The sequence below is a fragment of the Anoplophora glabripennis genome, unplaced genomic scaffold (genome assembly GCF_000390285.2).
Source record: "Anoplophora glabripennis isolate ALB-LARVAE unplaced genomic scaffold, Agla_2.0 scaffold771, whole genome shotgun sequence".
In the NCBI taxonomy this organism is placed as follows: domain Eukaryota; kingdom Metazoa; phylum Arthropoda; class Insecta; order Coleoptera; family Cerambycidae; genus Anoplophora; species Anoplophora glabripennis.
Genome location: NW_019416852.1, coordinates 136,280 through 161,285, shown reverse-complemented (window position 1 = coordinate 161,285; position 25,006 = coordinate 136,280). Strand labels below are relative to the sequence as shown.

At 32.5% G+C, this 25,006-nt stretch overlaps 2 protein-coding genes across 3 annotated transcripts; both read right to left on the bottom strand.

The window, feature by feature from the left end:
- Positions 1-440: 440 nt before the first annotated feature.
- LOC108914028 (lactosylceramide 4-alpha-galactosyltransferase-like) lies at positions 441-25,006 on the bottom strand. Of its 2 annotated transcripts, none has more exons than XM_018719722.1 (5): positions 24,927-25,006; positions 15,248-15,558; positions 5,799-6,066; positions 2,835-3,077; positions 441-1,527 (listed from the first exon to the last, which is right to left on the bottom strand). In XM_018719722.1, exons 2-5 carry the CDS (start codon positions 15,507-15,509, stop codon positions 1,227-1,229), a joined length of 1,074 nt encoding a protein of 357 aa, XP_018575238.1. In that variant the 5' UTR covers positions 15,510-15,558; positions 24,927-25,006; the 3' UTR covers positions 441-1,226. The 2 variants fall into 2 exon arrangements, with proteins under 2 accessions (XP_018575238.1, XP_018575237.1); XM_018719721.2 differs by lacking the exon at positions 24,927-25,006 and adding an exon at positions 21,094-21,219.
- Positions 10,656-11,300, bottom strand: LOC111691977. The gene is made up of 2 exons (XM_023455556.1): positions 10,976-11,300; positions 10,656-10,851 (listed from the first exon to the last, which is right to left on the bottom strand). The coding sequence occupies exons 1-2, from the start codon at positions 11,274-11,276 to the stop codon at positions 10,715-10,717; spliced, it is 438 nt and encodes a 145-aa protein (XP_023311324.1). The 5' UTR covers positions 11,277-11,300; the 3' UTR covers positions 10,656-10,714.

Sequence of the window (25,006 nt, the reverse complement as noted above, 5' to 3'; positions counted from 1 at the left end):
ACCTACTATTAAATTACGTTCAATTTTTGTCTTATTTTGTTTCGTTGTAAGGCAGTTGTTTTTATTTACTTTAAATTAATACTGCCTCGTCCTTATCCTTAAAGCGTTTGTACTATCCCTCACACTCTCACAGTGACATCAGACACGACCCGCGTAATATACGACGCGTGCAATTACCGCGAACTGAAACTAAAACTATAAGCAGCTTTGAGTCGGCCTCAGTTCCCTCCTAAATAACGTTATTTTAACCTCCTCGCGTGGAGGAGGAAACATGTTGTAGGCAAGTGTGACGCGCCTACAAGCAAACAATTTCTGGCCTCACTGTGGTGGGGACTAGTGGGGAATAACAGTATCCAATATCACGCCGATGGAAACGGCGAGCGGCGAGACATTCAATATTCAAACAATTATTTTATATTGTTATTTTGATTTTTGAGAAATGTAATAGGCAACTGGAAATTAGTTTACCTAATTGTTTATGTAGGTTAATGGTAGAATAGTAGGTATCAAAATATACGGTGTGAGAGCCAAATTTTACAGTGAGTCCCGGTCTCAGTTGCTTCATACGACGAGCCGCCACTGTGAAGTCAGTGGAAGAATTACGCTAACGCTTGCAAATGTTGTAGAAATAATTCTTGGTGGATACACTGATTGTGAGTGATAGTTGACAATGTTTACATCTTTAGGCAGATCCAAACTTTTCTAGCCACATATTAAGTTGTTAGTTTTTTATTTTTGTTAGGACTGATATTTTAGTACGTGACAAATTTGCTTTTTTATGGAACCCTAAGTTGCGTTAAAAGGAAAACTCTTACTTAAATGACACCCCCCCTAAAATAACAATAATAGTAACATTATATTTATTACTCCACTATCATGGATTGTTCCACGTCTAACACTGAAAAAATAAACATCTTAACGTTGAATATCACGAATTGAAAATATTCTGTGTGTGTTTTCTATCCTCCACTCGCTAAACAGGAGCGTAAAATATGTTCAGAAAAATATGTCCAAAAAAGGGCTGACGTAAAATATTCGCAAAAGTTTTGAAAAATATGTAAAATCACAGATATTACTATATTGATATGATAAAACCACATATGATAAAACTACGTGTTTGAAAAAAGGACTTCTAAGGGATAGTTGGACCTTTCATATCACCCAACAGACGTAACAACAAAATATGTACACCTCCCGAAGAGTTTTTTTTCAACAGTTGAAAAATATTAAAAGTACTCGTGGCACTCCCGCACCACCTTGGGACAGTGCCGTTTGGCGTACAAGATATATGGCATTTGAGACGATATGGGTACCTTTGATTGCTCACTGTGCTTGTTCCACACGTGTACCACGTAGCTGTTGGCGGATACGTTGAACACGTTCTCCGCCAGGTCCTCGTCGAAGTACATCTTCCAATTCCACCACGGCACCGCGTAGAATGCGTCTGTGGGGTACACCGTGAAACCCTTGCAGTCCCTGCCGGCCATCTCTTTGACTTTGTCCGTACCGCAGAGGAATTTCGTCAACCTAGGAACATAAATCGTTATTGGGGATCGGTGTTGGGACTCTTCGTGTAGTGTCAGATTATACAGGGTGTCTCATAATTAGCTGCTAACCCAGAACAGGCCGATTCTATGATCAAAACTAAGTAAAAAAGTTCATATGAACATGGGTCCGGAAATGCTTCCTAAGGGCACAGGGACCCATTGAAGAGGGAGGAATGGAAATAATTTTTTTGCAATATCTCTCAATCGCGTTGTGATAAATGAATGAAATTTGGTATACACTGCTAAATTTTGATGAGCAATTTGATGGACTAATCCATTTATTTCCACAAGGTCCATTGGGGTGGGTACGGGGGGGCCCTTGGTACTTTGCGTGTGTAACTTTTTCATCTTTGACTTTTTAACAAATTGGACAGCAAATTCCGTTTTCCCGAACTGTTTTACGTTAAAAAGGTACTCTTGTTTCAAATCGTTATCTTTAACGGTTTCTGAGAAAATCGCTCTTGAATTAATCCCACTTTGGTCAATTTCATAGTAATTTAAACAAAAAAAATTTTTTTGTTTAAATTTAATCTAATTTTAATAAAAAAATAATAATAAAAAATTAAATTAAATAAAAATTAATCCTTTAAATGGAAAAGAGAGGAAAGGAAAATTATTATTATTTTTTTTTGTTTAAATTACTATGAAATTGACCAAAGTGGGATTAATTCAAGAGCGATTTTCTCAGAAACCGTTAAAGATAACGATTTGAAACAAGAGTACCTTTTTAACGTAAAACAGTTCGGGAAAACGGAATTTGCTGTCCAATTTGTTAAAAAGTCAAAGATGAAAAAGTTACACACGCAAAGTACCAAGGGCCCCCCCGTACCCACCCCAATGGACCTTGTGGAAATAAATGGATTAGTCCATCAAATTGCTCATCAAAATTTAGCTGTGTATACCAAATTTCATTCATTTATCACAACGCGATTGAGAGATATTGCAAAAAAATGATTTCCATTCCTCCCTCTTCAATGGGTCCCTGTGCCCTTAGGAAGCATTTCCGGACCCATGTTCATATGAACTTTTTTACTTAGTTTTGATCATAGAATCGGCCTGTTCAGGGTTGGCAGCTAATTATGAGACAACCTATATACTATACGTATAGACAAGGCGAAAACCTCGCATTCGTGGGAGAAATTCAAAGAACATAAGCTGAATCCGCGTATGAGAGAGGCGCGCGCGCGGCTCATAGCCCTTTATTAACAATTAAAAAACAAGGCTTTTCGGAGTCGGAAAATTTCTCTCACGAATGCGAGGTTTTCGCCTTGTCTAGTAGGTGGGTACCTTGTTATGACCCCCGGACCGTTATGGCCCCAGTTGTGGCCGTCGAAATTATCCTTGAGGTCGTAGAGGCAGGTCCTGGCCAAGTGGTGTCCGATGCCGTTGGGCGCGAAGCCCATGACGCCGGCCGCCACGTTTCTTTCGGATTCGGACCCTGCAAAATTGAGGGGGAGGTCTTCTAAACTTTTTATTACTATGACGTCCAGGTCCAGGTAAATCCCCCCGTACTTCCACAAGGTTAAGTACCTAAAAGTATCAGTAGGATTACCTAAAAATTTCGCTTTGACGGAACAAATTTCACGGAGATGAAAAAATCATTAAAAAAAATAAAGAAATGTGAACTAGGAACTAGCATTTCGTACAGAGCGAGGCAATAATAAGTAGTGATGAAAGCAAACATAATATTAAATAATTAGGTACAACCAAAGAAACAAGATACACAGACTTTTGAGGTTAAAATAAAATGATTTGAATTAAATCCATGCTCAAACCAAAGTTGTTTCATTTAATCGCTGAAAATATAAAATATTACATTTTTTTCCAAAGAACTCAAACGATTTGTCCGATTTAATCAATTTTATATGTAATCAAAAGAGATAAGTTGAGATGAGTTGAGACAAGTTTTTAACATAGTAACCAAAATAATTACCTTAACAGAACACCAAATTTTATTACAACATTAAATTAATAAAACCCAACCAGCACTATACAAATTGTATTTCGATTCCACTAAAAACTAGTCCTTTACACAGAAAGTTGCAAAATCATCTATCGTATTACAAACACGGATATTCTCGATTCACTGAATTAACATTGGCCGTTTGTTTTTTGCCATACAGGTGGATGAATGTGTGCTTCACTTAAATTAGTTCACTGACACCGAGATTCACAAACTAAACATAGTGCTTAAGCTGTTAAGGCAACCTGTTTTTACAAATTTATTTTCCATTGCAGATTCGCCCTCTATCACTTCGTTAGTTTCAAATACATAGTTAGTTTAAAAAAGTAACAGCAGACAACATTGATAAGTAAGTGTGGGAGCTGACCAGCAGTGGCGTAGGACAAGGTCCTCCGCTTTACAGTTTTCCATTTTTTCCTCAGTATTAGAAAAAAAAATCATATCTCTCTATCAACTGTTCGTTAAAAATATCCCTCATATGCTTGTAGGAAATTGAACGCTCTACAAAAAGGGTCTCTTACAATTTTTTCGTAAACCTCACCGTTTAAAAGATATTAAAGGTTGAAGTTTGATTATTTTAAGACAAATTTCTGTTTTGTTTATGAATTTTATAACTCGTTAACAAAAAATCATTATGAAATTCGCAATTCATAGTTTTGTAGGAAATTAACTGCTCTACAAAAATGGTCTCTTATGATTAGTCGATTAAATAAAACGTTTAAAAGATATTCATCGTCAAACTTCAATGCACGCCAATTTTAATAGTTTTTGATTAATAATTTGCAAAATTTCAATTCGGTTTTTGAGTTTCAGGGAAATTTATACAAATTTGAGTTTCTATCGTAAAAGTAACCATTATAGAGGAATTCTTTGTTCGAAAATTTATTTGAAACTTTTATTCAGATAATATTTTTATAAATCCTGATCGTGTTATTTTTGTTTGAAAGCGTGTGTTCAGAACGTATTTCAAAACTTTTTTCCACAAAATATACATAACATTTTTCGTTCTAGGGGATTTTTGTTTTGACTTTCATTACTTCTTCTGTTTGAGTTTATTACAAATAAGTCTTATAATCACTACATGAATTTATTTATTACTAATTAACCTATAATGGATAAGGAAATTCGTTTGATCGGTATACCTATGCAAAACATTTTGGAACGTAAGTTACCAACAGTGAAAGAGGTTATGAGTGTGTTATTATATAAACTGAAAGTTTTAAAGTGTTTATTCAAAGTGCTAAAAATGCAGTTGACCAAGTTATTGAACTGTGGAAAAAATCAGATTCCAACTAGTGGAGCTCCTAATGCAGTCAAAAAAATTCTTCGCTATCATACTCAATGGTTAAAATTACAAAAAAGTTTCAAAAAACACTTGGTAATTAAATAAAAAAACTTTTTAATAACAAATTGAAAATTTTTTTTAATGATTAATACTTTTCATAATAAATTTCTAACAAAAACGTTATTTTTTCAAGATTTAATGAATCATTGACTCTCAGTCAGAAATAATGCACTAATTTTTTTTCGATGTAACCAAACATACTTACGACTAAAAAAAACTAGAAAAATAGTTTAAAACATTTCTCTGTTCATAGAAACTCAAATTTGTATAAATTTCCCTGAAACTCATAAAATAAATTGAAATTTTCCGAATTATTAATCAAAAACTGTTAAAATTGGCGTGCATTGAAGTTTGACGATTATTATCTTTTAAACGCTTTATTTAATCGACTAATCATAAGCGATCATTTTTGTAGAGCAGTTAATTTCCTACAAAACTATGAATTGCGCATTTCATAATGGTTTTTTGTCTTAAAATAATCAAACTTCAACCTTAAATATCTTTTAAACGGTGAGGTTTACGAAAAAATTGTAAGAGACCTTTTTTGTAGAGTGTTCAATTTCCTACAAGCATATGAGGAGAGATATTTTTAACGAACAGTTGATAGAGAGATATGATTTTTTTTTCTAATACTGAGGAAAAAATGGAAAACTGTAAAGCGGAGGACTTTCCTATTAAAATTAAGAGCTCATATTTGGAGAGAATTTTCTCTAGAGGTGTCTAGCAACCTATTTTTCAGAGTATAAAGTAAAAAAAATAGTCGATTTTTTTGACCCACCCTAATATGTAACTACTCGCATAGGTAACAACATTTGGAAAAAACTAAATTCTTTGCTAACGTTGACGACCCTTAACGGCTAATCGAAACAACTTCGGGGAAAGATAAGTTCAGTTAAACAGTTTTATTTTGACCCCAAGAATATGTGGTTGTTTTCTAACATACCTCAGAACGTCGCTGGCGTGAGAAAGAGCGTAATAGGAATTTTCGATCAACCCTTTCCGGTACAGTTCTTCCACCGGGGTTCCCCTCGTGTACTTCCCGTAATCCAGGTGCAGAATGTTGACGTTTTCGTACGACATCAACGCCTTTAGCAGTCTATCCGACTGGGTGCCTTCAAACAAAAATTGGCCGGGCGAGGCGTATAGTAAGTAGACGTCGAAATTAGGATTCATACGAGCCGCGCTTTCCACCGCACAGGCCTGGCGGGCACCTAGAATTATTAGTAAGAATCGGTTTTATTGCAATTTTGGGCCTCTTTCATAGAGGGTAAATTTGTCCGCACGGTATCCGTGTCAAAATTGGATAAGAACGACAGTAGGAAGCCGCGCGACAAATCCGCCTCGTGTGAAAGAGGCCTTAGGGTGGTAGCAGTAAGTGACATTTATCCACTATAGTCCGGTGAAATTAGACCAAAAAATAAGAGTGTTGGTACATAAATTTACAACACTCTGAAAGTGAGTAAAATTGTTTAAAACATAATTAAAAATAACATATTAAAATTCCTCATCGTTCCGGTACTCGGAAAAAAATTTACTCGAGGTCAATGGTCAAAAAAATGGCTTTTTCGCGATTTTCAGCTAAACGGTAAGTTTTATCATAAAATTACCCCTGACAAACATTGTAGATCATAAAAATATCTATAAAAAATGTATCAATACTTTTTTCCTAAGAGCCACCGTTTCTGAGATATAACGATTCAAAAATCTGTAAAAGTGCAATTAGCTTGTCTTCCTCCAAACTCTGTTGATGCTCATCAACATCTTTTTCGGGTATATTGCCAAGTTCAAGTGTGGCTTGATTATCAGCTAGACCCAAAAGACTGGGGTTGGAAGTTGGTCGACAATACATTAGAACCAGTTCAGACTTTACTCCCACCTGCGCCGGAAAAACTGCTAAACACAATTTTTTGCAACTGTAAAAAGGGATGCAGTGCTAAATCTGGTTGCAAAAAAGTTGGACTGTTTTGTTCTCTGGCATTTACAAATTGTCAAGGCCGGTCGTGTTCTAATGTTGAATCACCAGCAGTAGAGGATTCGTTTGATACCAACGAGGAGACATGCGATAGATATATAGATAGAACTTTATTGACATTTATGTACATTAAGTGTGGTACATTTGTAGTCATAACATAGGCTGAGTAGTGTTCATAAAAGTTAAAAATTCATCCATAGTATAAAAACAATGATTTAAAAGAAATGATTTCGTAAACCTGTGAAAGGTTTTTTGAGACATGTTTTTAATCTGTTTTCGTCTACAAAAAATTGTCAAACTTGTTGAACAGACTAATTGTAAGTTTGTTACGTTTGGTTAGGGTAATACGCGAATAAGATTCAACCAGATTTCCAGCATGCCTAGTGTTATATTGATGTATATCAGCATGAGATTGCAAATTACATAAATTGGAATGAACAAGTTGAAGCGAATCAAGTAGATATAGGCAGGTCAGTGGTAGAATCTTATACCTGACAAATATCTCCTTGCTGGGAGCTAACATAGGGACACCCGCAAGTAGACGAACAGCTGCTTTTTGTAACACAAAAACTCTATACGAACCACTAGAGTTGCCCCACAATGGCACACCATAGGTTAAATTACTATGTATTAATGAAAAATAAACCATTTTCATTACATTATTAGTGACAAATGGTCTTATCTGTCTCATAAAGAATATCTGCGTAGCTAGTTTTGAACGTAGTTTATTGATATGAGGTATCCAAGTTAAACCAGGGTCAAGGGTAATACCAAGCAAATTAACTGGTTCAGACTTCTCTGAATTTTTACTAGTTGTAAAAGTTATGAAGTTTGTTTTACTAATATTTAATTTTAGATTATTTGCCGAAAACCAGTCATTCGCGGGATTTAGACTGTCTCTGCTGTTCTTGTCACGGGTTAACAAGGTTGTATCGTCGGCAAAGAGTATACAAGAAGCATTACGAATGTTAACAGGTAAGTCATTGATATAAATAAGGAATAGTATAGGCCCTAAGACCGAACCTTGAGGGACACCAACCTTAACCGGTATTAAAGCAGATTCACAGTCATTGAGACACACATATTGCCGTCTGTCAGTCAAGTATCATTGGAATAATTGCAATGCTTTGCCACGAATTCCGTAGTATTCTAATTTTACTAGCAGTATTTCTAAATTTACGCAGTTAAAAGCCTTACACAAATCACACATAATTGCATGTGTGGGATTACCTTGATCAAATCCCTCAACTATTTGATCTAATATAGCTAACAAGGCTTTGATAGTAGAAAGATTTTTCCTAAATCCAAAATGAGTGTCAATATAGATTTAGTTTCAAGATATGAGATCAATTTTTCTTTAATTAATATTTCAAATATTTTAGAAATTACAGGAACAATGGATATTGGTCTATAGTTGTCAAGTTTATTAATATCTCCTTTTTTATGAATAGGAAGTACTTTAGTTATTTTAAGACAGTCAGGCCAAACCGCCTCATTTAAAAACTTATTGAATAATATGGTCAAAGGTGCAACAAGAAACTCAAGCGAGGTTTTTACCACTAATTCCATAATAATCTAAAGAGCTGGTATTTTTCAATTTCAAAATAGCCTGGCGTACATCTGACTCAATGATAGTAGAAGCAAAGAAAAGATGATGATATTTTAGGCAAATTATGGAGGAATATGGCGGGATTTACGCCTTGATTTCCAATTGACTTGGCAATAATATCAGAAACAGTAGCAAAAAAACTGTTAAACTCCTGAGCACAAAAATTTGAAACATTAGAGTGACATGTTTTGGGTCTTTCTGAATTCACAATTTTCCATACAGCTTTGTTTATATTATTGGCATTACAGATAGTATTGCTGTAACAGGTACGTTTTGCCTCTTTTATATCACGTGTATATGATCTTTTGGTTTCACGATAGGTTACCCAATCGCTCTCCGAACCAGTCTCATTGAACCTACTTTTATTTCTATTAAGTGTTTTCCTCAATGTCTTCAGTTCCCTGTTATACCATTACATTACGTCATTATTGACGCAATTTACTTACACCCAGAATGAAGAAGAAGAAGAAGATCAAGAAGAGCAGGAAGAAGTATTTGAAGGTTATGAATCAGACGAATAAATTCCTCTACTTTTTTTTAATTTCCATCGCTTTTATCATTTCCAACCCTTGCTAATATCTGTTATTATGCAATAGTTTCAAACTAACCAGAATCACAACAGACCTGTGGAATAGGCCTACTGGGAAAACCACGACAAAAAAATCGCGGTAAGTACACTACCTCGTAGGTGGCGTGAAAACGTGTACATATTATGACGATTACAACTTTTACAACTTTATTATATTATATTATATCTCTTAGATACGGTGGCTCTTAGGAAAAATTGATACATTTATTTATAGATAATTTTATGATCTACAATTTTTGTCTGAGGTAATTTTATGATAAAACTTACCGTTTAGCTGAAAATCGCGAAAAACCCATTTTTTGACCTTTGACCTCGAGTAAATTTTTTTTCGAGTACCGAAACAATGAGGAATTTTAGTATGTTATTTTTAATTACGTTTTGAACAACTTTACTCACTTTCAGCTTGTTGTAAATTTATGTATCTTTCAATGTCTAGATTGACCGGACTACTACTACAATTTTTCAGATGATGTGATATCAAATTTCTAGTCTACACATTGGTTTGAAAATTCTTAAGTCATATCAGTTAGTAGACAAAGAGGATAAAAAATATTAGGTAATTTTTCACATATTCCTTAACCAGGCTTTAAAGATATGCATTTTTGTATATTTCGTTAAAAAATAACTAACCTTATAGTCCGGGAGGCAGCGACAGAAATTTTGCACCAATTCCTACAAAGCTGATTTTTTCTCATTTTGTTGTTTTGATATCGTAAGTAAACGGAACGGCAGTCTACCGCGCCAATGTGGGGGCAAACGTTAGTAACAATTTTTTAAACATGTAAATAAATAATACTTAAATGCCTTATACCTACAAGGCTGAAACTTTTTAGAGTGATCAATTATACCTAAAAATACAGTATAGTGATAGTCTACCGCGTCGGAAGGGGGGCCATCAAGGGTCTACCACCCACGCAAGGTGTTGAAAAATTAACTTTTTTGACTTATTTCTACAAGGCTGAATTTTTTTCTCAAATACTTTAGTTTATAAGAGAACCAAAAAAAAACAGTCTACCGATCATCTAAGGGTGCAAAGCCTTGATAGACGCAATGGAATGCACGATCTCCCGAGCGCAGTCGCTGCGCCGATTCACTGTAAGCCGCTCTGAATAATAACTCATACCGGGATTAAATTACAATCTACAAAGCTGCTTTTTTGTCTATAGATATCTTACAATAATTATTGTCAAATAAACGTCTTATACCTTCGATACGAGGTGGCTAAAGCTTCGGTAGACGTGGCGAAAGTTTTTGCGCGGAAGTTGCTTAAAATTCCAAATTTATTATTAATTATAATTTTTTGAGCTTACACCATTATTTAAACGTATGATATAGTAACAACGAGCGAGCGTTAGCGAGCGAGATTTTTGCTAGTATAATAGGTATTAACAAAAGTTAAAAAATTTTTTTTTTCAAATAACTGACCTTTTTCTTTTTTAACATTGAATAATTAAATTTATTTCACTTTTACTTATAATTTATAACAATAATACTTTTCGATAATAGCGCGCGAAATGCTTGATTTGCGATTCATCATCACATTCGTCAATTACACTCGTGCGAGAATTATTCTATCGCACTAGTATCGAACAATATTTTACGACACTTATTTATAAAATAAATGATAACAACGCAAATGTTTTTTATTACAACAATATAGTAATTATATAAAAAATAAATATATTTTTCTTATTCCTCATCGCTACTGACATTTGATTCCTCATCGCCTTCCATATCATCACTATCTTCATCCTCATCATCTTTCTGGTCACACACTCCATCATTTTCTTTAAGGTATTGACAACCGTCATTTGCAATTTCTGTATCTGCAAATAGCAATATATTATTAAATATTTATTATATTATGCTAACATAAATTCACCCCCTTTAGGGTCTGAAAGTCATTTTTTAATTGAGTTTTAGACTTCCTTAAAATGCAAATATGTGTACCTGAATCTTTATCGTTCTGTAGATCAAACGTCACATCATCGATTGACTGAGGCAATTGGTCGCCACTAAACCAATTAAAATCATATCTTGCATTCTCATCCACTTTCCAGCCACAGTCGAGTGGGGATAATGTTGTAGGCTCTTTTAAGTGAGCATTACTCCAAATTTGTGCAATATATGCTGTTCGGAGTATGTGTTCTCGGAGCTCTGATTGACAAGGTGGTAAAGCAGATGCATCGAAACTCTTGACCTTTTGACGAAAGATTTTATCGTTAGTAGTTTTGTAAGCTTTCAAAAACATCACTGATCGATGTGACGTTTGATCTACAGAACGATAAAGATTCAGGTACACATATTTGCATTTTAAGGAGGTCTAAAACTCAATTAAAAAATGACTTTCAGACCCTAAAGGGGGTGAATTTATGTTAGCATAATATAATAAATATTTAATAATATATTGCTATTTGCAGATACAGAAATTGCAAATGACGGTTGTCAATACCTTAAAGAAAATGATGGAGTGTGTGACCAGAAAGATGATGAGGATGAAGATAGTGATGATATGGAAGGCGATGAGGAATCAAATGTCAGTAGCGATGAGGAATAAGAAAAATATATTTATTTTTTATATAATTACTATATTGTTGTAATAAAAAACATTTGCGTTGTTATCATTTATTTTATAAATAAGTGTCGTAAAATATTGTTCGATACTAGTGCGATAGAATAATTCTCGCACGAGTGTAATTGACGAATGTGATGATGAATCGCAAATCAAGCATTTCGCGCGCTATTATCGAAAAGTATTATTGTTATAAATTATAAGTAAAAGTGAAATAAATTTAATTATTCAATGTTAAAAAAGAAAAAGGTCAGTTATTTGAAAAAAAAAATTTTTGAACTTTTGTTAATACCTATTATACTAGCAAAAATCTCGCTCGCTAACGCTCGCTCGTTGTTACTATATCATACGTTTAAATAATGGTGTAAGCTCAAAAAACTGTAATTAATAATAAATTTGGAATTTTAAGCAACTTCCGCGCAAAAACTTTCGCCACGTCTACCGAAGCTTTAGCCACCTCGTATCGAAGGTATAAGACGTTTATTTGACAATAATTATTGTAAGATATCTATAGACAAAAAAGCAGCTTTGTAGATTGTAATTTAATCCCGGTATGAGTTATTATTCAGAGCGGCTTACAGTGAATCGGCGCAGCGACTGCGCTCGGGAGATCGTGCATTCCATTGCGTCTATCAAGGCTTTGCACCCTTAGATGATCGGTAGACTTTTTTTTTTGGTTCTCTTATAAACTAAAGTATTTGAGAAAAAAAATTCAGCCTTGTAGAAATAAGTCAAAAAAGTTAATTTTTCAACACCTTGCGTGGGTGGTAGACCCTTGATGGCCCCCCTTCCGACGCGGTAGACTATCACTATACTGTATTTTTAGGTATAATTGATCACTCTAAAAAGTTTCAGCCTTGTAGGTATAAGGCATTTAAGTATTATTTATTTACATGTTTAAAAAATTGTTACTAACGTTTGCCCCCACATTGGCGCGGTAGACTGCCGTTCCGTTTACTTACGATATCAAAACAACAAAATGAGAAAAAATCAGCTTTATAGGAATAATTACATCAATAATGTCGCTGCCTCCCGGGCTATTAGCCTTAAAATAAGAAAACGTGGAAAATGAAAGTGTTCCTTTATTTTGCAATTAAAATTTAGACATACATTTATTATATATGGCATAATTCTGCCGATTCCGTTAATTTAACGTGTCATTGTCAATAACAATGACCTGTTAAATTTCGCTGTGTCAACTGTTATTAGCGATATTAAATACTTTTTAAACTTATTACATTGATATTGATACAAACTGAATTAACTGATGGAATTTTAATATAAATTTTAATAATTATACTGATAGTCAGTATGTAGATATTCAAAAATTAAATAGAATTTAAGAAATTAGAAAATATTTAGCAGAAAAATATGGAGTGGCACTCTTTTAAGTCTTTTCTATAACAAATTCTAAAGTCTTAAATCCAAGAACACAATAAATTGTTATTGGGTGCAACTACAGGTATTTTTACAAAAATTTTATATTTACAAATTTTGTAAAAATAAGGTCTTCGACATATTGGTTTCTTAATATCCTACCACTTTTATCTGAACCTTTTGTTACTGATTTTGATTGAAGATTCTATCCATGGGTTCGAGTCTATTTGGGACACCGTGTACAATGACCTTCTAGATGTAGGTAGGTATTTGCTGAATCAATTACGACGATCCAGTTGGTAGTCCATAGCCTGCTACAATTTTTTCAAAAGCGATTTTTAAGAAAATCACTTTAGGGGCCTTTTTAAGTAAAAATTTGTATGTGAGCAACACTTAAAACTTCTACATTTCAAATTTCTTAATATCATAACACAGAATATTCCTTTATATAGATCTAAAATTTTAAATTTTTGTTTCAGTTTAAAAATCTAAGATAAAAATTTAGTCAATTACTGACACTGGTGGTTAAAATTGGTAAATATAGGCCAGGAAAAAGAGCTAGGAAATAACCATTTCGCGACTTTTTGTTTCGGCAAGCTGAATTTATCACTATAGATGGTAAATATTATAGTTATACAACATATTAGTTTCCACAGTCATAAAAATTGGGGGAAAATTGTTTATAGGCTGATTAATGTTAATTGTATAATTTTTACGTAAATTCACGTTTTTCGCTTATAACTTTTTTCCGTTCATTTCCACGAGAAAACAGAAAAATACTTTCTTTTTCGTCTTCAAAAGACCTACAAAACTAGCGTCAAAGAATATTGATTAGATTAAAAGTTATAAACAGAAGAAATTTATTTATGACTTGAATTAAACATTTATAAAATGCGTTATTATATTGTCAGAATAACTCACACGAAATCTGGAATCGGTAAGTTGAATAGTTTACAAGTTATGGTCTTATAAACAAATTTACTAATTATTAGTCTGGACGATCCCGAGCATCTTACACAATCGAACTGATTTTTTTCATGGTAGATTTCATAATACTCCTACCATTTTTTTTTTTAATTTCAAAGCAACCTGGAAATTTTTTTATTTTTTAGCCTTAGATGCAAAATGAAATATACGACGCACGCGCGTGATATAGTTATATATTATTACATATTTGGAAAGCTTATGAAAAGAGCTTTAAGTTAAAAAAAAAAGATTCCTTGAAAAACAATGGAGTTACAGACTGTCAAAGTTGACGGCCTATTGTTAAACAAATTAGGTTGGTAGTGGCAAAAAAAAACCGTCATAACCGGCAACCCGAGTACTTTCCCAGATAAAAATATTTTATTTGTGACAGTATGTTAAGTGCATAAGAAATATTGTCAAAAGTTAGTGGGTCGCTTGATTTTTCGGCGAGCCGTGGCGGTCGGAAGGGGGGCAGGAAGCGAACGACAGCGAGTCCGAAGAAAATGACGATAATATTCATAGTCCTGCCGTTAAAAAAGCGAAATTCGCTTGAAGATAATATATTTGACAGTCTGTAACTCCGTCGTTTTTCAACGAATCTTGACGATTTTTTTTTAATTTAAAGCTCTTTCATGAATATTTTCTGACGCTCGAGGGCTAGTTTTGTAGACTTTTGAAGACGAAAAACAAGTACTTTACCATTTTCTCGTGGAAATGAACGGAAAAAAGTTATAAGTGAAAAACGTGAATTTACGTAAAAATTATACAATTAACCAGCAGTAATCAATCTTTCCCCCATTTTTATAACTGTGGAAACTAATATGTTATTGTATATAATATTTAGTATCTATAGTGATAAATTTAGCTTGACGAAACAAAAGTCGCGTCCAACTTTATATTTCCTGGCCTAAATATGTCTGAAATCGTGCAAATATTAGATCTTGTGCTGATGAACATGACGAAGTCAAATTTTTTATTAAAAATAATCCCGATTTTCAAAACAATCGCATTTAAAAAATGTATTGCCAATTAGATTATCGTTATTGGTTCAGTAGGTTCATTTTAAAAAAACACTGTCTATAAAAAGAGAATCATCTGAATCGTGCTACTCAAAACAATTTTTAGAGTGGTCTGTTTCTTAAAAAAATATCAAGATGGACAAAAAATATATAGATCGGACAATTATTTTTTTTCTAGAAGGAACAACGCCTGTACTGATCTCCTGGTAATGGACGGTGGCTCAGCAAATTTTCAGATGGGCAAATTTAATGAAATTTGTCACTGATTATCTGAAAGTTTAAACCTACCTATTGTTATCTTCCCATTGAGATATGAATTGCAGGACGTCTCGTGGAAGAAAATCGACTTTCCTTTCTTGGGTGTTACGTCGGATATGTCCGGTAGTGAATTGGTTTTGATCCTGTAGCAGTAGATTTCAGTCTTTTGGTAAACGTAACGGTAGACTCTGGAGGCGATCTCCCGAACGTGAATGTCGACCAAAAGAAGGGTTGCCAAAACTGCACACGCGAGGAACACGGCGACCTTTTTTCGGTGGACGATAATATACATTTTTCGGGAAGCGCTCCTGCTGATGCACCTTTACATTGTTTTCATATTACTACAAATTAGAAAAACATATTTATTCACATCAAAATATCACCGAAGAGGTTTGACGTATATTGATGAAACTTTGACTAACAATGTATTTAATTAAAATCAAAATTTCACTGAATTGGTTTACAAATACGTCAACTAATATCAAAGTATGTGAAGGGAAGAAATATTTTGGGAATTCAAGCATTGCCAATTTGGCACTGGAATTCCTAAGAAAAATAAAGTGTCTTCCAGTTCGAATAACAAATTATTTTCATTTTTTTTCTCTTTAAGTTACTGATTAATCTAATATAATTTTTTTAAACTCAAATCCAATGGCTTTGGGACTTTAGTTCATTAAAAGTCATTATAATTCAATTGATAAAGCTTAGGCTAATGACTTAACAAATTATATGTATTAATTTGTTGCTATACAAATATGTCAACCAGGTCTTTAATATAACTGAATAAATAACGACAATAACTCCAAATCTATTCTTCTACATTATAGGAACTTTTTGTCAGAAATACAATTTTAAATTTTTTGGAGGTGTACTATCTTTTAGAAAATAAATTCATGTACCAATGTTCTTTTACTTTTCATAATTGCATTCGAATTGTAATCGTATTTCCAACAAAAGAACCTCTAATAAATGGGGCTGTTATAATTGGCCGCGCACCAAAGTTCGTAAATTTGTTTTGAATTTTGTAAATAACTCGAACACGTATTATTCGATTTCGATTATTTTTGGGACGGGGACTTTTGCTTTCAATGTACACATTTTGGTGTTATACAGAGTTTTTTAAAACTTACAACTCCTACAAAATTGATGTATGGCAATAATAACAGTAGTACTTTCAAATCATATTTTAAAATAAAAAAAAAATTGAAAAAAACATTAAATTATTGCAATTGAAAGCGTGAAAATTGCGAAAATGTTTAAACAATCACAACGGCTCATCTAATCGTCCGATTTGAAATTTTCAAAAAGCATTTTAAAGCATGAGAGCTCTTCTTTTTGTGGTGAAATTTTCATGTATTCAAAGGCTTTAGATTTTTAGAAATTTGATTTTGAAAATTGTTTAATTTAAAAAAAATGTAAACAATTATTATGTTGTCGGAAAGTGATGACTGATGCCCAATCTCGGACGTAAACACCGAGAGTCATCTAGACGCCTAAGTGTGCGGGACCCAAAGTGAAGGGGGAAGANCTTCATTTTTGCAGTTTTGGTAAGGTTTTATACGTCACCCTAGTTTTATACGTCACCGTTTTTTTATTTTTGGACGTATATTATGTATATTTATAAAATATTCCATTAAGGTAGATTAGCTACATAATTACCTACAATTTAAAAAATATATATTTTCATCGTTTAGATCCTAAGCTACTTAACATTTTGCGCCTGTTAGCCGTGGTCGTACATTATTCAACATATTAACATAAAACAAAATCGTACGTGTGGGGTAAACCCTTAACTTTTCATTTTCGAGCGCGAGCTCCGCTCTTTGGCGCTTGTATACTATTAGAAATATGCAACAGTAAATTTAAACAATTGTTTACTTAAAGTTAAAGGTTTACCCCACACGTACGTTTTTGTTTTATGTTTATATGTTGAATAATGTACGAGTATGGCTAACAGGCGCAAAATGTTAAATAGCTTAGGAAAATATTTTTGTTTTTAAATTGTAGGTAATTGTGCTGGCTAATCTACCGTAATGGAATATTTTATAAATATACCTAAATATACGTCCAAAAATTAAAAAAAAAACTAGGGTGACGTATAAAACCTTACCAAAACTGCAAAAATGAAGATACTTGAATTTTGCAAATTGCTTTTGGTTTCTGCATATTTACACTATGTGTGTACCAAATTTCAAGTGTCAGCAAAGCTTCGAACAAATTTGGCAAAGTTTCGAGTTTCAGATGCCGATGAATGTATAACGCCTTATAGAACAAAAAGTTTTGCTCTCCTGATTTTCGGCATTAGCATCATTATTGTATATTTATTGAACTATAATTTTCGAAAGTTTTATCACTTTTTGTTTATAATTGACATTTTTACGGCAACTTAAAAAAATTGACGTTTTATACCGTTTTTTTAATCTCACGGCTTTGTTATTGCAAATTTCGTAATCGGACCACCGCCATTTTGTAGCTATTTTTATTACGAATAAAATCATGTCTTAAGTATTTTTTCGTACAAAGTCATCCCGCTGAGTTATTTAAAGAAAACTACTAAACATTTTTTTTTTCACGATTAAATTGTTAATAACTTTTTTTCCTGATAAAATACTTTGTCAGCAAATTAGCCTATTTATTGTACTCATCATTTAAAGTAGACCTGTGTAGTTATTTCCGAGTTATCAAGGTTTGACACACGCCGAACCTCTACCAACTGGACTATCAATAATAATGCTATCAATGCATTTTATTTGATTGTTTTTTCTAATTTTTTGAATAAACTTAGGCACGTTGTAAATAATTCTAATTCGTCGTATGTGTGTGTATCCATATCGAAAAATGAAGTAACAGGTGGTATATCTCATCGTCGTAAACACTCACTAAGAATTGTCAGGTACAATGAGTTAAAGATAAGACTGAAATTACAGTCAACCTACAAAATCAGTGCCTACTAACACATTGCTAACTATTATAATATAGGTGGCACGATAATGTAGATAATTAAAAAAAATATTTTTTTGTAATAAACGTTCATTTAATCAAAATTCTACAAGAGGCCCAAAAACTTCCAAATGGTATCACCTATCAGATAAGAAATTGATGTCATTATTGCCCGAAAGAAGAAAAAGTTATGGACGGATATTATCACCATACATCAATTTTGTAGGATTTGCAGGTTTTAAAACATACTCTGTATAACACCAAAATGTGTAGATTCAAAATAGTCCACACTCCAAAAATAATCAAAATCAATTGATACGTATTCAAGTTATTTACAAAATTCAAAAAATTTTCACGAACTTTGAGGCCATCTAGAGGCAAAACGAAGCGATTTCGGATATAGGTGAATTAGCCTATTTTGAGTCCACGAATCTATGGTTCTCCGTTGTACACGTTATTCTGGGACACCCTGTATATAATTAACATTCAATAAATATTATAGATTTCTGTCCACACTTTCTTTAACAACTCAAATGTCATTACAAATTAAAGTAGATATAAATTAGATAAAATTATCTACTGGTTAAATTTTGATCTATTAGGATGAATTTACTTCAATTATCTGAATACATCCCTGAATAAAGAATCATGCGGGTAACTCCAATCCTATGCAGAATTCGAACAGTTTAAAGTAGATGACACAACAAACATCAAAAGCTAATACAAATTGAATTTTCTGTTTTGTATCTTATTCCGTGGTTGATACTTTTCTTTAAAAAGTATTGTAGTACTTTTTGAATAATAATAAACTGCTCTTCCAATGTGCATTCGCACAATATTCTACTCCTCTTATCTTTTTTATTTTCGTACTTGGAATAAAATGGTATCTGCGAAAGTTATAGGAAATTTAGTCGTCATTAAGGAAATTCTGTATATATTATTGCATTACAGTGGTACAAAATTTAATAATATTTATTAATAAAATAGGTATGGTCAGAAAATTGATATAACAACTCTGTCCGGTTATTACTATTATTGCTGCTCCCATTGTAATACAATTCTGAACCAGTGTGAAAACAGAAGTGAAGATAGCAGCGCAAATGCACGGAAATACTCGAACAACCATAGGCGTACGTTATAATAAGAATGACTGTTTACAACGATTTTCATTCAGTGGGATTGTTTACCTAGACGTAGAACCTTTTCGGATAGTATTTTAAGGACTTGCAAGTTTGTAAATGTTTTAACGAGAAAAAACATATAACGACGAAGCACTGAATTCATGGGAATTAAATATTTTTGTATTATTTGTAGCCTTATCATTCTAAAATTCGAGAATGTTAGCGGTTTTAAGCTATTTTTCAGGATAGAAAGTTCTGGCGATTTGCTGGGATAATTCTGACATCGAATTCGGATTTAGCGACTCAAAATACACGGGAATAATGTATTCTGGTCATTTACACAATACTTTATTGTGGAGCTGTGTAATTTGTGTGTTTTTAATGAATGAATTTCGTATACACCAGAATCAAAGTATTTCATAATATTTCATTTGTATTTCAACTTATTTCTACGTATTCCAATAGCATTCCACTTTATTTCAGGATATTTCATTATTCTATCGCAATCAGTGTTATTCCGTTATATTCCGGGTGATTTCGATGTATTTCCACCATATTCCGATCAAATTATACTATTATCTCCATAGAACATTTAAAATCGTCTTAAATGTTCATTTATTTATTTTTTATGTTCCTTGAAGTTAAGAAATTCCTGTGATGTGATAGCTGAATTCTGACAACAGATTCGTGATCAGGATTTAAAAATACTACGGATAACATATGTCGTATGAAAAGTACAGGCAACTTTTTTGTGTGGCTGTGTAGTCTATGTTTAGGTAAACAGTCTTACCGAATGAAAATCATTGTAAAAAGTGTAATAAATATCATATGTAAATCGATTAGATAAGTTTATAAGCGTGAAAATGAACATCTCACCGTCTTATAACGTACGTCTATGGCCGTTCGGGTATTTCCTGGCATTTGGGCTGCTGTTTTCACATCGGTTTACACCGAGAGTAAAGTTTGGAACCCGTTTATTCGCTCATGTTTGAATGCATTCGTAATGATCTATTTCCTACACATACTGATAACTCAAACAACTTTTATACTGATAATAAAGACTGAAATTGGAGTTTAACTATTTTTATCCAACACTTGTATATAATGATACTGTAATTTCTTTGGTTTTAAAGGAATAATGTGGCCTATAACTCACTAGTGAGTTATAAGTCATAAGTCACAAGTGAGTTATGAAACCATTGCATTGGTTACAGACACAATTTAGGTTGACACTCGCATCCTTTGTAATATTTAAAAATATGTACATTCATTTCGTTAAATTACTTTTTCTGACATTGACAACTTGAAATTTTAAGTTACTTTTATTTATTGTGTTGAATAAAATTTTGTATGGCACTCGTGTGTTACGACATATAAGTCACTTGGAAAAGATTTATATGTACCGTAACACACTAGTACCCTAAATAACTATTAATTTGAAACAGCTTAAATGTTTTGTGTACACATGCTTCTACATTATGTTCGTTTATGTCAAAAGTCATGTAAAGGAGGCTGAGGTTATATCAAGTTCAAAGTACATACTACCGTTTAAAAATGTGTGAAAATTTTATGGAATTGCTAATAATACAGTCTAAAAAGGACTATTTTCAAAAGGAGTTTTAGGAACATTTATAGGTTATAGGCTTACATTTTGAGAAAGTGGAGCTACAATGACACTACAAATTCATGAAAGACTAAGTTGTTCAAAGTACAAAGTTGGATTAAGACCAAAATTGAAAACTGAATAAAACGTTCCTAATGATTTACATTTTTCAGGAAGTTTTCTTTGCTATCATTAAAGGAAAAAGCACTTACCCAAATATTTTTAATAAAAATTAAGTCAAAATGGAAGCACCTCAATTTTGTTCACTTTTTATAAAAAATATATTTATGTTCGCTGCACCCAATAGAAAAAATAAAGACAAAAATGAATAGGTATAACAAAATATGAAGATAACGACTGTGTTTAAAAAAACCTAATGACTAAAGAAATATCAGCTACTATATCGCACGATAGAGCTTACAAAATGAATGGATCATGTCTATCGCAGCAAGTACGGCAAACTGGAGGGGGGAGAATTGTTCAGGCACAATATTAACAAACCATTTTACAAACTGCGTAGAAAATATTAAAAATATTTACAAAAATATTTCACATCGACTCCTCCTTCAGAATTTGTCTTCTTAATTTTAGAACCAGAGCAGCTTATGACGGATAATTTTTTTTATAAATTCCGAAACGAGAAACTCTAAGGGCTTTCATAAAAATCAGTTCAGTTATTTACTTTTTGCGAATTGTTCAGTCGAAAATGCAACATTTTACGAATGTATATAGCTAGGAAATATTCATAATACCCATTTCTGGTCAGATGAAAATCCACGAACAAGACGACGCTCAAATTTTCAAAACAGATCTGCAATAAATGTGTGGAGAGGAATTTTAGGAGACCGGCTACTTGGATCAATTCAGTTTCCCGTTTGTCTGAATGCAGAAGGATACTAAACTTTCTGCAAAATGATATAAGAGAACTATTGGATGATACACCGTTAAAAGTACGCTTAACATTACACTATAAACAAGATGGGGCACCACCTCACTTTACCAATAATGTCATAAATTGGTTAAACGATCATTTTCCTGACAGGCACAATTGGAATAATTACAACAGAGGATTCATTTGGCTGCGAATCAAATCAGACAAAATAATTTTGAAGTTTTGAGGTCTTCGCGGACAATTCGTCTAGCTAAAAAATGTATTCAGCAAAATGGATATCTTTTTGAGGAGCATTTGCTATTAAAGTTGCTATTGACATAGTGTAGTTTTCAATTATTTTTTTTAATTTATTGTACTACTATTTAATAAGTTCAATTGTTTTTTTTACTTTGTCAAATAATAATTTATGTGAAAATAATAATTCGCAAAATGTAAATAACTGAACTGTCAATGCAAATGACGCCAAATGCTTTTTTGTTCTTCACAACCTGCTACGATAGTAAATATTGGCAATTTCGATTCCCGGTGATTAACAAATGCAATATTATTTTTGTACGGATTTTACATAAAAAATGTGTTCTACCAATGTGAACCAAGAGTACCTTTTTTACTAAAAAACTCTAAAATTTCATACTTTTCAGTGAAAAGTAAAAAAAGTCGAAGCATAAAAAAGTTTAGTAGTAAAGATTTAGATTTAGTAGAAGTAAATTTTACTTCCCTTCCCCGCAGTGTTGGAACGTATATGACGAAAATTTTTTAATTTCGTTTTAGTAGCGGACTGAGCACGTAATAGTTAAGTTAGTTACCAAAATTCACAAATTTATCTCAACTTGTTTCGGAGTTATTTAGAAAAAGACATCACCAGAATAGCCCCTTCAAGTGACTATAACTTCCATATAAAGGATTTTTGGACCCACGTTTATATAAAGAAAAAGTAATATTTTTCGACATAGAACACCCTGTAGAAATATTCCCCCCCCCCCTAATTTTGGGACACCCTGTATAAATAAATATTTTTAAAATTTCTAACCGCCATTTTTATATTTTTTAGAGTAAAATTTTAAGAAAAAATATTTTTATCCTTATAAAAATAAGGGATGCAACCCCTGGGAGTCGAAATGCTGTAAATGACATCAGCGTACCATAGTAAACAATCTACAACTGATTTCAAAACAATTTTTGTCTATAATCAAAGATATCGTGAAAAAAATGTGGGGTACCTACGTGTTAATAAATATTTTCTGTAATATCTTCATAAACGAGCATAATTTCGACTTTTGATAGGTAAGTATACATTTTTTGTGTAGATTAAAATTCTCTACCTATTTCTGATCGTTGCGTGTAAAAATTTAAAATAAAAAAGTTACAGAAGAATATTCACAAAGGGTTGTAGTAAAATGAACGCCCTGTATGATTTAACACAGTAGGAACATAATCACTGCATACTTCATCAAGACAAACTACTATCTAAATAAATGAAATAGACCCCTGAGTATGGAAACCGATATTAAGAAAACGTAGGTGCTAAAAAATTTGAAATTTGGACCATATATAGCCTCACTATTACTCCATTGTGTGCTAAAATTTCAGTTAGTTTAGTTATCCCATTTTTTAGTTATTAATGAAAATGTTGAAAAAATCACGGTTTTCTGCCTACAAAATTGATACCTCTCACTTTAGCTCGTCGTAATTTTTTTGTTAATTGATAAAAAAAATCCAAATTTTTACTGACGATAAGTCGAACTATTGTTTTTAGTACTGTGAAGTTCATTTGTCTCAAAAGCTCTCCTTTTTTTATTCTTAAGCAAAACAGAAGGGAGTGCTATCTCCGTAAATATTGCATTCATTCTTCTTTTTTTAAAGAAAGCAATATTTACGGAGATAGCACTCTCTTCTATTTCGCATAAAAATTAAAAAAATAAAAGCTTTTGAGACAAATGACCTTCACAGTACTAAAGACAATCATTCGACCACAGACAATATAGCTTATGGCGATAGCTATTTTGTCTGTGATTTGACTTACCGCCGGTAAAAATTTTGAACTTTTTTATCAATTAACAAAAAAATTACGACGAGTTAAAGTGAGAGGTATCAATTTTGTAGGCAGAAAACCGTGATTTTTTCAACATTTTCATTAATAACTAAAAATTGGGATAACGAAGCTAACTGAAATCTTAGCACACAATAGAGTAATAGTGAGGCTATATACGGTCCAAACTTCAAATATTTTTGTCCCTACGTTTTCTTAATATCGGTTTCCAAACTCAGGGGCCTATTTCATTTATTTCAATAGTAAGCAACAGCAAATGTTGCTCAAATCGGTTAACTGCGTTCTGAGTTAAGGAGAAAACAAGAAATAAAAAAGAAACTTTAACACTGTAACATTTTTTTGTGACACTTTTCATTTAAGCAAGTTTGGTTAGATCGGCACCATTTGGGTTATAGATTATACCCTTCAAGTATGTAACATTCGTTAGGTGACACCCTGTATAGTACAAAAATCACATTACATTAAAAAGTTGTTGACGTTTCGAAAAACTGTGTGTTTTTGTCTTCTGAACTTTTTTTGATTTTTCGTTTTAGTTGCTTTGACAGTTTAAGTATGTTTGCTTTTGTCTGTTTACATAAGCTGGATACATATGATATTTATTCTATTATTACTTACTTCATCTTTTAGAATCTGTAGTAAGTTCACAGAATAACTTGACACGAATCTTTCAGCATTCAACAAACAAACAGAAATTAGCTAATATTAGCTAATATTACAGAAACATACTGTACCATTGAAATCATGCACTATTACATTATAAATTTAACAATATCACGAAATATTTTCTTTACAAAATATATGTTATGTCGATTTACATATGCTTTACTTATATTATTACAAAAATTTATAATATAAGTTCTTTAAAGCTCTAAATAAATTAAAAAAAAATTGGATATGTACTACGTTGTTTTGCTTATTCAAACGAATTAAAACTTTATCATTTGAAACCGAAATACAAACGTCTTACGGTGTCATTTTGATTAAAAAATAATATAATAGCAATACTATTTAAATGAGGTAAATAATTTATCCTTATTTAGAACTTTATCAGTTTTTTTTTCAAAAACGATTTGGACAAAGAAATTTAATACAGGAATACTTACATATAACCTTCTCTGGTAAAATGTGACCCTTTTACTCTTGAATTCTTAGGATTTTTTCCAGTGAGTGTAGTTAATATCCC